Consider the following 15,759-nt stretch of genomic DNA (forward strand, 5'->3'; position numbering starts at 1 on the left):
TTACGTGCACTGCGTGTGCGAGCCACAACTGAAGCTGAATGTGAGATACACGGTAGCATACGTAGAGCCCTCAGCCGGTGCAAACTAACAGTAGATAGTGCCAAAATGCACCAGATTTTTCCCAATAGCTCAGCTCTATGAATTTTAGTGTCTAGTCTAATTTTATGCCATGTTTCAGTTGACTTATGCAACTTTTTGGAAAAACTTTTGGCGCATGGTGTCGCATTTAGGCCATGCCTCCTTTCCTATGAAGGAGAGCTCCTTTGTTGGACACAGCGAAAAATAGTGGAAGAGTAGATAAGTCTACAGTTGGTTATTATCGTTCTGCCGTTCGTTGACCCAAAAGTGGACCTCTAGTCTTCGAGAGACTTGAATCCAATTAACCACAGCCTGAGCTGGCCCCCTTGGCTATGGCTCCCCACAGTAGATGCCATAATGCCTATTGTGGTAGAAACTCTCCCCTAATGGACCTTCTAGTGGTATTAAAAGATGCTCCAGAGGTTCTAGATCATCAAAATTCTCCAAAACTATTACTTACGCAGGTCTATATGTGTTGGATCCCCAATCGTCTGTCTACAATGTAACATTTGGCATACGCTGAACAGGGAATAAAAACTTTTGGATTTTAATGGTCATTTTCCAATATTGAAATTGGCCAACGATGACTTCATTATTTCCATAAAATTTTCCCAGACAGCATTGTGTACAATGCGCCAGCTTAGCGGCAAAACGGCCGTAAAAGTTATTTAAAATGCTGGCAAATTTCTATCCGCAGACTTCGAGAAAAAATAAATCATAAAGACGTCCTTAAGACAATTAGCCACAAGTCAAACCCATCACTTTATAAACTCCAGCAACCATGGACCGTCCTTGGTGAACTTGGCAGACATGAGATCATTGCGAAGACACGCTTCCACATCATCACACAGAAGAGGCTTGTTTTGATCTCCGTCTTAACAGACCACTTTAAGGACTTTCTGGTCTGTGGTCGGCGGCTAATTCATACACAAAGTATTCTTATATAAATGCTCTCTTGTTAAATTGCTGTCTGAGATGCGGAGCGGAGAGCAAACAGATGACTGGTCCCGAGGTGAACTAGAATGACATCACAGCCGACCAATGGCTGGTCCTGAGGTGAACGAGATGACATCACAGCTGACCAATGGCTGATCCCGAGGCGACATCACAGCAAATATCACATTATTCATGACGAGGTTACAAAAATCTGGTGGTTTGCAGATAAGGCCGGATTTAGACGTCCATATGATCACAGGCATTACAGCGAAGTGTCTCATACAACATATGTTCCCGATGTATTGTGTAATATCCACATAGAACTCGAACAACAAGTAACAAAAAGACTTCTACAGTACGCTGTAATTCCATCTGAACTGGTAGTTTTGGGAGCTTCGGTCATGCAGTGGTGACTTTTGGGCCAAAAAGGATAGCTAGGAACGATCGAAAGTCATCTGATTGTTAATCCTTCAATCCTCAGTTGATGGTATACTCTTGGCCAACAAAATCCAGCACCTGGAAGTTGCCGTTTTGCTGCAAAACTCGGCATACAGTTACATCTCAAGTAGATATGCAAAGGATGAAAGTTTTGGTGTGATTAGATGAATGGTCTTGTCACCTGAGGCCCTATAAGTGGTTCCCCCCATGGCCTATAAAAGGCTCTCGGAGGCTCCTTGTGTGTAGTGACCTCTTCTTCCGCTTGTGTAGAGCTTGTTGACCACTAGACCCTCTACGAGACAGGGAAGAGATTTCACCCGGTTACCAGATTTTGAGAGGGGCGCATTATTGGGATGTGAGGAGCTGGATGGTCGTATTGACCGATTGCCTGCTATCTGGGCCATTGGGACCAGTGGATGCGTGAGGGCACACAAACAATGCAATCGGGCTCAAGATGCCCTCAATAGACTACCAGTAGAGAGGATTGTCTAATCGTCCGGCAAGCACAAGCATCTACAACTGTTTCTTTGTCCGCCATCCAGAAACAGTTCCCATCGTTACAGGCCTGCGTCCATCGGAACGATTTCCAGGTGCTTGACTGAAGGACATTTGGATTCACAGCACCAAATACAGTGGTATCGTAAACGACTAAACTGGACTGCAACCGAGTGGAACCGGGTTGCCTTCAGCGTCGAATCCAGGTTTAGTTGGGGCAATGGCTGTGTTCGTGTCTAGAGACCTTGGGGTGAGCGCCTCAATCTTGCCTGATGAATATTTATATCCATTGTGTTCCCCGCCAACACTCAGATTCTGATCTTACTAACCACCTTTTAACTTGGTGACATCATTGGGATCTCATTGGCTTCAGACCTGTGATCACAACGGCAGCAATCTTGGAGCACAAAGAAAAATTTGTTGTAGCAACAACAAGGGTATATTCATCATTGCATTCAGTGTATGCTTGAAGCGTGGAAAACATATAGAAACCAAGACTGGGGGAGAGGTGGAATACAAGTAGCCAGGAGTATGAGAGATTTCGCTGACAGTCATTGCCCAGCAGTACGGTCCAGATTTCTGTTCTCCACGCTCCGAGCATGCTCAGAATGCAATGATGAACATGCCAAAGGTTCCTAGAATCTGTGCTGTAAACCATCTTCTCCATTTAGGTGTCCTGTCACAGATCAGAGGAGAGGGAAAAACATTTACACACTATAGACATATGTACATGTAAGGGGGAAGAGGTGCTCCACTTCTCCGTACTAGGGCTCAGATAGCTGCCGTCAAGAGCGGCCGATGACTGTTGATTTTGAACCCCACCTGCTCCCAAATGTAGCCAAAGGTGGTGATGGGAAGAGCTGTCGGGCGCAGGCAGCGACAGAGGGCATAGCGCTGCAGTGCTGTTTGTATGCCCCTTTGCCAGCCCAACGCTACTGGCCAGAGAGGGAGAGCTGGAGGCAGTGTGAAGCCCCTCTTCCCTGCCAGAAAGCCGAGGCAGGGAGAAGGGGAGTGACTGACACCATCTTGTTGTAGCCTCTGCTGAGGCTGTTGTGTAAAGAGGTTCTGCCCCCAGCCCTGGAAGAACAAAATAAAAAGGGTTTGACAAGCTGTGTTACAGGGGCAGGAGAGGCAGCCGGAGGTGCCAGTAGCGTGTGCATGTTGCTGGGCACATCAGAGGGCTTCAGGACTGTGACAAGGGCAATTCGGGAACTGCATGGTCCGTGGCGCTGGCCACTTAGCCCAGATGACAACACAAGCAGCACTGTCCCCAAGCTGGGAAACAATGCAGGAGAAGTCCCCAAGGATCAGAGGCGAAGAGGAGATCTCAAAGGGCCCGGATAGCCTGGGACTGAAGTTGTAGAGTCAGCCAGATAAGAGGATGGATCGGTGTCACAGAATCGAGGATGTGCCTCCCGCCAACACATGTAAGAGGTCGGCCTCTGGACATTACCAGTACGCATACATAAGCGAGACTTTAGGCTCGGTTATGAGAGAAGCGATGGGACTGTGTTCTTAGTTCGGAATGGAGTATAGAGCTGGGACTGTGTGATTAGTTAAGAATCAAGCCAGACGGACTGGATGGGGCAATAGCGTGAGAACATGGAAGCCCCAAGCAGCGGATGGGGCAATAGCGTGAGAACATGCAAGCCCAAAGCAGCGGATGGGGCAATAGCGTGAGAACATGCAAGCCCAAAGCAGCGGATGGGGCAATAGCGTGAGAACATGCAAGCCCAAAGCAGCGGATGGGGCAATAGCGTGAGAACATGCAAGCCCAAAGCAGCGGATGGGGCAATAGCGTGAGAACATGCAAGCCCAAAGCAGCGGATGGGGCAATAGCGTGAGAACATGCAAGCCCAAAGCAGCGGATGGGGCAATAGCGTGAGAACATGCAAGCCCAAAGCAGCGGATGGGGCAATAGCGTGAGAACATGCAAGCCCAAAGCAGCGGATGGGGCAATAGCGTGAGAACATGCAAGCCCAAAGCAGCGGATGGGGCAATAGTGTGAGAACCCATGCAAGCCCATAGGAGCAGTTGGGGCAATAGTATGGAAGCCCATGCAAGGCCAAAGGAGCGGATGGGGCAGTAGTGTGGAAGCCCATGCAAGGCCAAAGGAGCGGATGGGGCAGTAGTGTGGAAGCCCATGCAAGGACAAAGGAGCAGATGGGGCAATAGTGCAAGAACCCATGCAAGGCCAAAGGAGCGGATGAGGCAATAGTGCGAGAACCCATGCAAGGCCAAAGGAGCGGATGGGGCAATAGTGCGAGAACCCATGCAAGGACAAAGGAGCGGATGAGGCAATAGTGCGAGAACCCATGCAAGGCCAAAAGGAGTGGATGGGGCAATAGTGCGAGAACCCATGCAAGGCCAAAAGGAGTGGATGGGGCAATAGTGCGAGAACCCATGCAAGGCCAAAAGGAGTGGATGGGGCAATAGTGCGAGAACCCATGCAAGGACAAAGGAGCGGATGGGGCAATAGTGCGAGAACCCATGCAAGGCCAAAGGAGCGGATGGAGCAATAGTGTGAGAACCCATGCAAGGCCAAAGAAACGGATGGGGCAATAGTGTGCGAACCCATGCAAGGCCAAAGGGGCGGATGGGGCAATAGTGCGAGAACCCATGCAAGGCCAAAAGGAGCGGATGAGGCAATAGTGCGAGAACCCATGCAAGGCCAAAAGGAGCGGATGGAGCAATAGTGCGAGAACCCATGCAAGGCCAAAGGAGCGGATGGGGCAATAGTGTGCGAACCCATGCAAGGCCAAAGAAACGGATGGGGCAATAGTGTGCGAACCCATGCAAGGCCAAAGGGGCGGATGGGGCAATAGTGCGAGAACCCATGCAAGGCCAAAAGGAGCGGATGAGGCAATAGTGCGAGAACCCATGCAAGGCCAAAGGAGCGGATGAGGCAATAGTGCGAGAACCCATGCAAGCCCAAAAGGAGCGGATGAGGCAATAGTGCAAGAACCCATGCAAGCCCAAAGGAGCGGATGAGGCAATGGTGCGAGAACCCATGCAAGGCCAAAAGGAGCGGATGAGGCAATAGTGCGAGAACCCATGCAAGGCCAAAAGGAGCGGATGAGGCAATAGTGCGAGAACCCATGCAAGGCCAAAAGGAGCGGATGAGGCAATAGTGCGAGAACCCATGCAAGCCCAAAGGAGCGGATGAGGCAATAGCGCGAGAACCCATGCAAGCCCAAAGCAGCGGATGGGGCAATAGTGCGAGAACCCATGCAAGGCCAAAGGAGCGGATGGAGCAATAGTGCGAGAACCCATGCAAGGCCAAAGGAGCGGATGGGGCAATAGTGTGCGAACCCATGCAAGGCCAAAGAAACGGATGGGGCAATAGTGTGCAAACCCATGCAAGGCCAAAGGAGCGGATGGAGCAATAATGCGAGAACCCATGCAAGGCCAAAGGAGCGGATGGGGCAATAGTGTGCGAACCCATGCAAGGCCAAAGAAACGGATGGGGCAATAGTGTGCGAACCCATGCAAGGCCAAAGGGGCGGATGGGGCAATAGTGCGAGAACCCATGCAAGGCCAAAAGGAGCGGATGAGGCAATAGTGCAAGAACCCATGCAAGCCCAAAGGAGCGGATGAGGCAATGGTGCGAGAACCCATGCAAGGCCAAAAGGAGCGGATGAGGCAATAGTGCAAGAAGCCATGCAAGCCCAAAAGAGCGGATGAGGCAATAGTGCGAGAACCCATGCAAGGCCAAAGGAGCGGATGGAGCAATAGTGCGAGAACCCATGCAAGGCCAAAGGAGCGGATGGGGCAATAGTGTGCGAACCCATGCAAGGCCAAAGAAACAGATGGGGCAATAGTGTGCGAACCCATGCAAGGCCAAAGGAGCGGATGGAGCAATAGTGCGAGAACCCATGCAAGGCCAAAAGGAGCGGATGAGGCAATAGTGCGAGAACCCATGCAAGCCCAAAGGAGCGGATGAGGCAATAGTGCGAGAACCCATACAAGCCCAAAAAAGTGGATGGGGCAATGGTGTGAGAACCCGGGAAGAGGTCCGATTTACGTGAAGTAGAATATGATGGTAGACAACGGCCGTGATTAGCGAATAGGTGACCTGCTGCAGCCAGAGTTTGAACTCGCTGCACCTACTGTTGAAAAAGATTTTGCTACAGTTACAGCTAACCTCCTGTGGAGGGACCAAATGGGTTGACGTTCAGTTTTATGAAAAAAACGTGTTTCCGTCTGTCAGCTGCTGCACCATCCTGAATCTGAGTCGCACCACCACCCGCGACTCTTATTACATACATTTGAGTGAAATTAGTTTTTAACCCCTTTGTGCCTGTGTCACAAATCAATGGGCTAATGGTGCTCTCCTCACTATTTTAAGTACTCTTATCGATGGCTTTGCTCGTTGCTCTGCACAATACCATCAGCCGATCGAGGGGGGAAATATAATGACGGCGACTGTAAAACTCCTACAGAAAGGGCTCATAAGACCTGAAGATGTGGGCAGTTCCCTCGTAGCGCTAGATTGGCATCAGAAAATGTACACATTTTTAGCATGGCTACTTGCAAGGGAATTAGAGGAGTCATTTTTTTAGGGGGTGGGGAGTAGGTGTGGTAAATTTTATAGATTAAATTAAATAATGCAAAAAATTTAATTTCCCAGTTTCTGCCTATTTATTACTACGCAAGACCTACACAATAATCCGGTACGATATACAATCAGGAAGAATTAGAAAGTTCTGTGCATTCTGCAAAGTGATACATCTTAGACAAACACATATAGATACATACATTGATTATCTAGCCATGCTTTTGGCATGGTCCAATAGGCATGTCATCATGGCCTGGGGGCCTTTATTAGGCACCTTACAATTGTGACAGAGGGACGCATCTGAGTTGGGTTACAGGGGTTTTCCGCGACTAAACTATTGATGACCTAAGCTCAGGAATCGGTCACCAATAGCTGATCGACGGGGACTTACTGCTCAGGATCCCTGCCGTTCAGCTGCTAGAATTGACAGGTGAGCAGCGTTGTCACTTTAGTCCATACCAGGCACAGCACCATGCATTGTACAGTGGCTGTGCCTGGTATTGCAGCTCAGTCCCAATCACTGAAATGGGACAGAGTTGTTCTGAGGCCATGTGACCGATGAACATGATGTCACATACCTGAGAAGAAGCCACTGTGCTCACATGAGCGCCATGGCCTCTTTGATTAGCTGATTGGTGGGGATCCAAAGCGGCAGACCCCTGGTAATAAATAATTTAGTCCTGTGAAACCCCTTTAAACAGCCAGTCACAGCTGAAGTTCTGCAGAGAAAACACTGGCCAACCAGCTACACCCTACAGATGCTGTACAAGTACATCATTTTGCGTTAAGTGGTTAAAGGGATGTACAGTTGCAAACTATTGATTACCTTCAAGATAGGCCATCAGTAGTAGACTGGTGGGGGTCTCCTTGCCGATCAGCTGCGAGTTGAGCAAGTGTTGAATTTCTGCAGGAAGCAGATAGCTCCATTCCTATTGCAGTGGCGAGACTTGGTATTGCACAGAAAAGTTACCATTGAAGTGAATGGGAATTCGGCATGCAGTACCACGTCTGGCCACTGCAGTGAGAATAGAGCTGCTTGCTTCCTGCAAAAATCAGCTCAGTACATGAGATCACCTGCCTAGCACACAGCTAATAAATGATTATCTTAGGCTGCGGACCACCACCAATCTACTATTGATTGCCTCTCCTGAAGATAGGCCATCATTAGTTTACAACTGGGTTTACAAAAAGATCACTCTTGGGGTATTGGCCGTACGAACACAAAAGTGCTGATGAAAACAGTGAGCAGAGACAAACAGGGCTGTGATACTTTATGACTTTCATTGGATAGTTGCACCAGGGTACCAGCTTTCATCACCCACATATTTAGTCTGCCCACCATTGGTGGGTCACCTGGCTGGCAGAACCTCCACTTACCTTCCGTAACCCTTGTCAAGGCTATTTGAGCCCTCAGTATACAACCTGGGTCTCAAGCCTTAGATATTTCCTGGAGTTTGCTCCACTCGTGACCCCTTTTAAGAAGTTGGGAGTGGACAGATCATCGTAGAGCAGAGATCTGCTACTGAATGGTCATGATCTGAAAGTTTATAAACCCTGTACAGCCCTACGGATTATGTTGGTGCTATAAGTGTTATGTCCACTCTAGAAAACCATAATTCTTCTATTAATTTTTGTTTCTGCAGCTGGCTAATAATGCGCCCGAAAAATACCAGCAGTGAGTGTCCAAACAAGACCATGACAAGTAGAGAAGCCGATGTCTACGAACACATCCAGGGGGATTCCGATACCATCAAAAGAAGGCGCAAGAAGGAACGAGACTATATCTCCGAGACGGGAACGATCCTAAGGAACCAGAAATCAGATCGGAAACAAAAGGCCTCCAACAGAAAGGCAGACGACCTTTCTCGAGATGACCTACTGTTCCTTCTCAGCGTGCTGGAGGGAGAGCTCCAAGTGAGTCGTATATCATAAGCAGACGGTAGATTTGGACTATACATACGGGCTTGAATTGCCAGCATCTGCTGATCGTATAAATCATATCTAAACGTGCTGTCATTATTACATGTTCATGGTATGCATATCCTCTCCCATCACCGGCCGGGAAGACAATATTAGGTTCAGTTCAATGGCTTTCTGCCCTGTGGGAAGTAAAGTTCTTGCTTTATGGTACATTGTGACCATCATTTCCACGTCAACATTTTTTTTACAATTGCCTAATTTATAGTCAAATGCTTTACAACAATCTAGAGCGGTTATTCCCCATGTAATAAGAGCATGTCCATAAATAAAAATGACGTCCATAATGCAACAAATCTCGGTGATGCCCCCAACTGATGTTTCCCATAGTTGTTGGGGATTTAGAAACACCTCCAGGAATACGAAAGTCCATCCAACTCTCCTATGTGAAGTCAATTATAAGTCTACTACTACTCTGTTCTGATGCTATCCTTTATATTGGATTCCTCCATACATTTGACTATATACAGAGTTGGGTTCACTGACCATACAAACACTGTGGTAACTGTAGTGCCCATTCAGATGGTTAACAGACACTTTCAATACACGTCAACTGATCAACTATTTCTCTTGTCGCCCCTGTATATTCTTGGTGTGGCAGACTGTTCATGTACTTATCCTTCCAAAAGTAATTGGACAACTGGGAAAGGATCAAAATGATGGATGCTGCTCATATCTCTTGACCCAACGTTCTAACTTAACCCAAAGATGTTCAGTAGGGTTCGGGTCATGCAGCCGGTCCAATCATGGAACATCCATATCCTCAAACTAATCTAAAACAGCGTTGGATTTGTGACCAGGCGCGTTGTCTTGTTGGAAGTATGGCTGACCATTTAGGCAGAAGCTGTTCCTCATGCTCCTCCACACCCAGGTACATGCATTTGATGTGAAGATGGAGTAGCACAATTCATCACTCCATAGAATGTTCTTCCATTGCTCAACTGTCCAATGATGATGATCCTTGCCCCATTATAGAAGGGCTGATGCATCTTCTTTGGGAGAACTCGTCAGACGTTTGCACGATGAATGGACGGAAGTACCAGCTGAAGTGTATCAGACATTAGTAGAAAGTATGCCACGGAGAGTATTCAATGTCATTAGGGCCAAAGAAGCCCCACTAAGTATTAACATATAGAAATAAATACTTACTCAGGGGTCCAAGTACTTTTGGTAGGATAGTGCACTCTTAATATGGGGAGGAGAAAAAGCCGATGCCAGACATTTCTAGTGGCGGCTTATCTCCAGAGAGGTAATTCAATATGCCGATTGATGTTGAGGGAGAGTCGGCACAAACCTCATATACACATAAGATAGTCAAAGAGTCCCACCATAATCAGTGGGTTTGGTCGACTTTAATTGTAAAGTATGTGTACTTTAGACAACTTCGGTTGATGTAATTTAGACTGACATAAGCATGTATGTTTTTTACCCTCTTCTAGGCTCGAGATGAAGTTATATCTGTGCTAAAGGCAGAAAAAATTGACTTGGCGTTACTAGAAGCCCAATATGGGTTTGTAACTCCAAAACGGGTGCTGGAGGCCCTTCAGAGAGATGCAATCCAAGCAAACGCTACACAGTGGCAAGAAGATATCTACGAAAAGCCAATGTATGAGGTGCGTATAACTAGATTACAGCCCCTAAAGAAAGGGGGTTCAGCACTCCTCAGATGTTGTGGGGCTTACATAATCATTTTTGTACTCAAATTCCTTGGGAGGGGCCAATGTTATATTCCCTATTTGCATTAGGATCAGCCCTATTCTCATCTGCACAAGGAAAGACTAGAAGCAATGGGATGAAACTGAAAGGGAGGGGACACAGATTAGATATTAAAAAAAAACTTTGATGCTGATCATGGAGTGGAACAGGTTACCACGGGAGGCGGTGAGTTCTCCTTCAACGGAAGTCTTCAAATAAAGGAAGGACAAGTATCTCTCTGGGATGATTTAGTGATCCTGCACTGAGCAGGGGGTTGGACCCAATGACCCTGGAGGTCCCTTCCAACTCTACCATTCTATGATTCTATGATTATTGACTAATCTGCCTATTTTCGATAGTTGTATATCTTTTTACTACTATGTGATAATTTTCACGGTTCCTACTAGTTTTGTGATAATAGTCAAACATTTTCATGCTAGAACATACAGAACTGCCAATTGAGACCCGAATACAGATCTGGGAGGAGAGTTTGTAAGGCGACTCAACTTTCCCTAACAGATAATACTGGGGAAAGAAGGATCATAAGATCGCTGAATTTCAACAACTGATGTTTTTGTTCCCCAGGAGATAAGCCAAAGTTGTCTGCTTGTAGATTACTTCCCTAAAGACATGAACACTCAGCCATGTCGGGAAGGGGTGGGGATTGGAAAGTGAATGGACATTCATACAGCACGTCCAAGTGTTGTGCAGTGGGGAGGCCGAATTGTGGATTTCCGCCCTTGGACTCCTAGAGATAAGCAGTCATCGTGTGGTTGGCACATCAAATACAAAAACTAAACTGTGATAGAGAATTGCAGATAGAAAGCGGTCTTCTAATTTACCGACCACGAAGGCTGCCATTCCGAAGGTAGATGCAATATGATGAATATTCGTTAGGGTTATAAATGGCCACCTTCAAAATGAAGAGCAAGAATAGCTTGAAGCTAGAAGTGAAAATCCCTGCATGCTTGCCGCGGCGGCGAAGTGGTGTAAAGTTCTGTTCAAGTACGTCGAGTCACGTAACCCCAACAGTCGTGTTAGTAATCGTAGCCCAAGGAATAGGTTTCCTAATATAAACCACATATATTTATTTTCCCCATGCCAGGGACACCCGACACCATGGAAGTAATAAGAATACAATTCTCGCTGCTGTTCCCAACTACCAAGATGAAGAACTCTCCCTCTATCATTGCTCTAATTCATCAGCCCCCACATAAATCACGCCGTTATTAAGCTTTTAAAGCAAAAAACAATATTTGAAGTAATGAAAACTAGCAGATAATATATTTCTTTGAAATGGCGCTTCAATAGCTGCCAGTCACCACGTCGCTTGCGCCGCTCGCTCAGACATAGCACTCTTGTTACACGCTAACCTTTCCCGTTGAACTCTATCTGCTTTCAATTAAAACTTGAAATGTTAACTTGGAAAGACTAATATTTCAGCCATTTACAAAGATGTCTCTCTGTAGGCTTGAAGTGGTAGAAATCCATTTTGACATGTGGACATGATGTCAGCGCTTGGCCGGGCCCTCGGCAGGATATTGTCCTGACTTTCATTACATTTCTTTCTACATAACTTGCATTGTGGCTCGTTCCCCGATTAGGAATTTCGGTAGACTGACTTCATATCCCTATATGACCATGATACCGGGAGGAATGACCGTCATGTGCTGGATTAGACAATGGTGCTGCCTACGAAGACTGCCAACGTACACACGGGCGATGACATTTCTTAAGGTTGGTGCGGTCCGATCATACAGAAAAGATTATAGACAATAACTAAAGGACAATACAAGGCAAAACAAAATCAACTACCCAGAAATATAAAACAGCGTACTGTAAAAGCCTCTAAAAACACTAGATTGTAGTCGTCCAAACCCAACAATAACAGTGGGGCTGAACAACTCTCCAGTGTGGATGGAGGCGCATCCATTCTTTACTAGCAGATTAGGTCAGGGGAGAGAAGGATCAGGGCGTTGGATTTCAATGCCTATGTAAAAACCGTAACACATGACACATCACCCAAGCAGCAGTCAAAAGTGAAATGAACCAGTTTTGATGGAAATGGTGGGAGTCATGCGAGTCTGACACCCAAAGATCAGACATTGATGGCCTAATTATTAGGTAACTTCATTAATCATACTTTTTTGGGTGCATGATCGCAAAAAGATATTTCTTTAAAAAAAATCTGTTTTAGGAATGTTATACAATGATACCAAGCTACTACTGGGAGTTCAAGGGAAAATGCTGTAATGTGGGCACACAATGTGAAGAAAACAAAAGGGATACCAAACGAAGCAAAAAAATTTTCTCCAAAAATTCACTCCTCGCTATTGCTGTATTTGAAGAGTTTGGTTCAACTGCTTTGCCAAAATTTGGCAAAAAGTTTTGTTGGGTCCACAATAATTCGAACAAGAACTTTACCAGTACCCCTAAAACTGGTATATAACACTGTTGAAGAGTCATAAAAGCCCTGTACAACAGAAGAAGAAAGAAGGGAAGGGGGTGGGGGGAAAGGGAAGGGGGTGGGGGGAAAGGGAAGGGGAGGAGAAAGGGGGAAGAAGGGGGGGAGAAATGAGGGGGGGGAGAAAAGAGGGAGGGGGAAAGGGGGGGGAAGGGGGGAGGGAAGGGGGGAGGGAAGGGAAGGGAAGGGGGGGAGGGAAGGGAAGGGGGGGAGGGGAGGGAAGGGAAGGGGGGGAGGGGAGGGAAGGGAAGGGGGGGAGGGGAGGGAAGGGGGGGAGGGGAGGGAAGGGGGGGAGGGGAGGGAAGGGGGGGAGGGGAGGGAAGGGAAGGGGGGAGGGCGGGTAGTGGGATGAATATATTCCCTTTCTTTGCCACCACCTCCTTTTTTTCGCCCTTTAAGAAGGAAGGAGGAAGAAAAAAGTAGAAGGAGAATAAAAAATGAAGATAAGGAGTAGAAGAAGAATTATAGCAAGTTCGTTGAGACACCACTCGAGGTCCATGTTCAGGCTAAACTTTTACCAAAGTTCAACCTTCAATAGGCTTTGATTGTTTTCGCTCACTTGACACAATACAGCAATTACCCCACATGTAAGCATTTTACACTTTGCAAACATCGGTATAAAAGCCACCACTAATGGAAGATGCTTTACAAGGTCAATATCACCAATAATGACCAACACTATAAATGGACAGATGGGAAGAAATTAGTTTGTTTTTCTCTTTTTGCTCTAGTGGAGATTAGCCAAAGAATACACAGAAACCTCAAAAGGGCAGAGAAAAAGTCCTTCGTTGGATAAACAATATATACGGCTTGTTAAATAACAGATACGGTGGAGGGAGATGTTTTAACAATGATAGCCGGTATATAAATAAACCCATAGAAAAACAAGCTGTATTACGTAAATGGCGCCCTTTACGGCTAACTAAACAGTTGTTAATCAGGTTCCATGTTATACTGTGGGGGGAGGAAATGAGCAGCAACTACTGTAATAGTACAGAACTTGTATCTGTAAGGGTCCCACTCCAAGGGGTTAATGTTGCCATTGAGATGGACTGGAGAGATGCGCCAGAAATTGTGCCAAAAGCACCCCATGTGCCCAAAATTGCACCAAAACTTGGCGCAATAGAACTGAGCATGCTCATGGGGAACTGCTTGGATGATGTTCTAATGTAACAGAGAATTTTGGCTGCACAGTGGGCTGTGAAGGCGCTCAAGGACTGTGAGAAAAGACTAGAAGACTGGGTGAGCACCGAACTGGAAAGTGAGAAGCAGGGACTGGAAGGAAGGCCTGGAGTGCCGTTGCTTGAGCTGCCGGAGGGGAGAAAGATAGGGATCTAAACGGCTCTGAGCTATAGAGGGCCAATCAGCACTGACGAGGAGACAGAGAAATTAGTGGTGAGTAGCGCTTAACGCTGGAAACCGCTACAGAAATCACTAGGGTCAGTAAAAGCTGCGACTGAATCACATCAAAGCGAAAGTGAGGCCGGCCTCAGCAATAACTTTACAAATCGAAATAAATAGTTAGCCAGTAGGCCAACGACAACAATGGTACTGTGCTATGGATATTAGATAACGGACAACTTTCCAATGCTTGAGCATTGGAAATTAATAAGGTTGACTGTTCAGGGAAATTAATAAGGGTGACTGTTCCATAATTTGTACTAGTACTGTTAATTATTAGGAAATTACCAGTACTAGTACAAATACGCCACACAGCTCTGCTACACGCACGTCACATACACACAGCTCTGCTATATGTACATCACATACAGCTCTACTACATACATTTTTCATCCCATACAACAGGGATCATGACCAGCACTGCAGAGTCCCGCACACAATCATCATCCCTGGTCATGTGACCCCGGCCTCCTCTCACACACGTGACTGATCACATGACAGTGGCATCTTCACTTGTAACTCAGTCATTTACTTACGGACTGGTGGTTGTTAGTATGCCATAGTAACTGAGGCCGTGGGGATTTGTAGGGAATGTAGTCCACCCATAATCTGCACAGATATGAAGGACCTTTGATGACATCACAGTCATGTAATCAGGGGCGGAGCTCAGAGCTTGGTGACTGATCACATGATGGTGACATCACCACAGGTAATGTAAGCACATGGTTGCTGTCAGGCTCTGCATGTTTTATGTTTTAGGCCCTTTGATGACGTCACCATCATGTCATCAGGGGTGGAGCATGTAACTCACTCACTCACGGACGGGTGGACGTTAGTATTTTGATTTCTGTCAGATTATATTGCTCGTAGCGGCACATTATTGCTATTGCTCAGAGTGGTATTACTATGCTATTGTTGATAGTACATTGTGTTTAGAAAGTCGTAGGTAAAATTTCAATTGTTTACTCATTACTATTGTTCACAGTTATTAACGTGTTCTTAAAGAAATATTGTAAACTTTGGTTACTCCGTCTGCTGCATCGTATCCTGCATCATATGTCTCCATACCCCAACCCGCGACATATGTACAAATACTAAAGAACCTGTATGTACAAACACGAAAGAGATACTGTAAAAAGTCCAGAACCTAATAGTACCGAACCTGTATGTACCAGGACTAAAGCGTTACTGTAAGACCGCCTCCACACGGCAGAGCTGGATTTCGCGTGCGGTAGCCCGCAGCAGAATCTGGCCCTGACCGCGGCCGTGCCTGCTTTCTTTAATTTTCAGCTGGTAGTCCTCGTCAGTGCTCATTGGCCGCCGGACATGCGCCGTACAGATTTTTTCTTTCAAATGCTTATTTTTCCAGCGCCGTCGCTATTCGATGATGCAGGTATCTGCGACCTCTCTGCAATGTCATTGCCGAAGGGTCACGGGTCAAACGGCTTCCATCGACTTCAATGGAAGCTGTCCACGCAAAAATGGAGCATGCTGCGATTTTTCCTCTGCAAGCGGAAACCGCACTTGCTTCCCACTCGTGTGCAGGAAAAGTTGATTTCGCATAGCATGCTATGAACGGTATTTGCTGGGAATTCGCAGTGCGGACGCCTGCCGCGTATTCCGCAGCAAGAATCCGCTTGTGTGCAGGTGGTCACAAGAGATAGTACTGAAGCTGTATGTGCCAGTACTAAAGCATTACTTTAGGGCAGTATGGACT

The 15,759-nt window shown here is 46.7% G+C and overlaps 2 protein-coding genes across 3 annotated transcripts in view; one reads left to right on the forward strand and one right to left on the reverse strand.

Moving 5' to 3' along the window:
• The window catches only part of CMSS1 (cms1 ribosomal small subunit homolog), a 262,721-nt gene that overhangs the window by 127,241 nt on the left and 119,721 nt on the right, over positions 1-15,759 (reverse strand). The window lies entirely within an intron of this gene.
• The window catches only part of LOC136624963 (filamin A-interacting protein 1-like), a 172,529-nt gene that overhangs the window by 94,748 nt on the left and 62,022 nt on the right, over positions 1-15,759 (forward strand). The window contains exons 2-3 of the mRNA XM_066598898.1: positions 8,149-8,419; positions 9,922-10,095. Coding sequence (XP_066454995.1) covers positions 8,159-8,419; positions 9,922-10,095 — 435 coding nt within the window. The 5' untranslated portion in view covers positions 8,149-8,158. The remainder of the gene's footprint in view (positions 1-8,148; positions 8,420-9,921; positions 10,096-15,759) is intronic.

Source organism: Eleutherodactylus coqui, chromosome 4, assembly GCF_035609145.1.
Source record: "Eleutherodactylus coqui strain aEleCoq1 chromosome 4, aEleCoq1.hap1, whole genome shotgun sequence".
Taxonomy (NCBI): domain Eukaryota; kingdom Metazoa; phylum Chordata; class Amphibia; order Anura; family Eleutherodactylidae; genus Eleutherodactylus; species Eleutherodactylus coqui.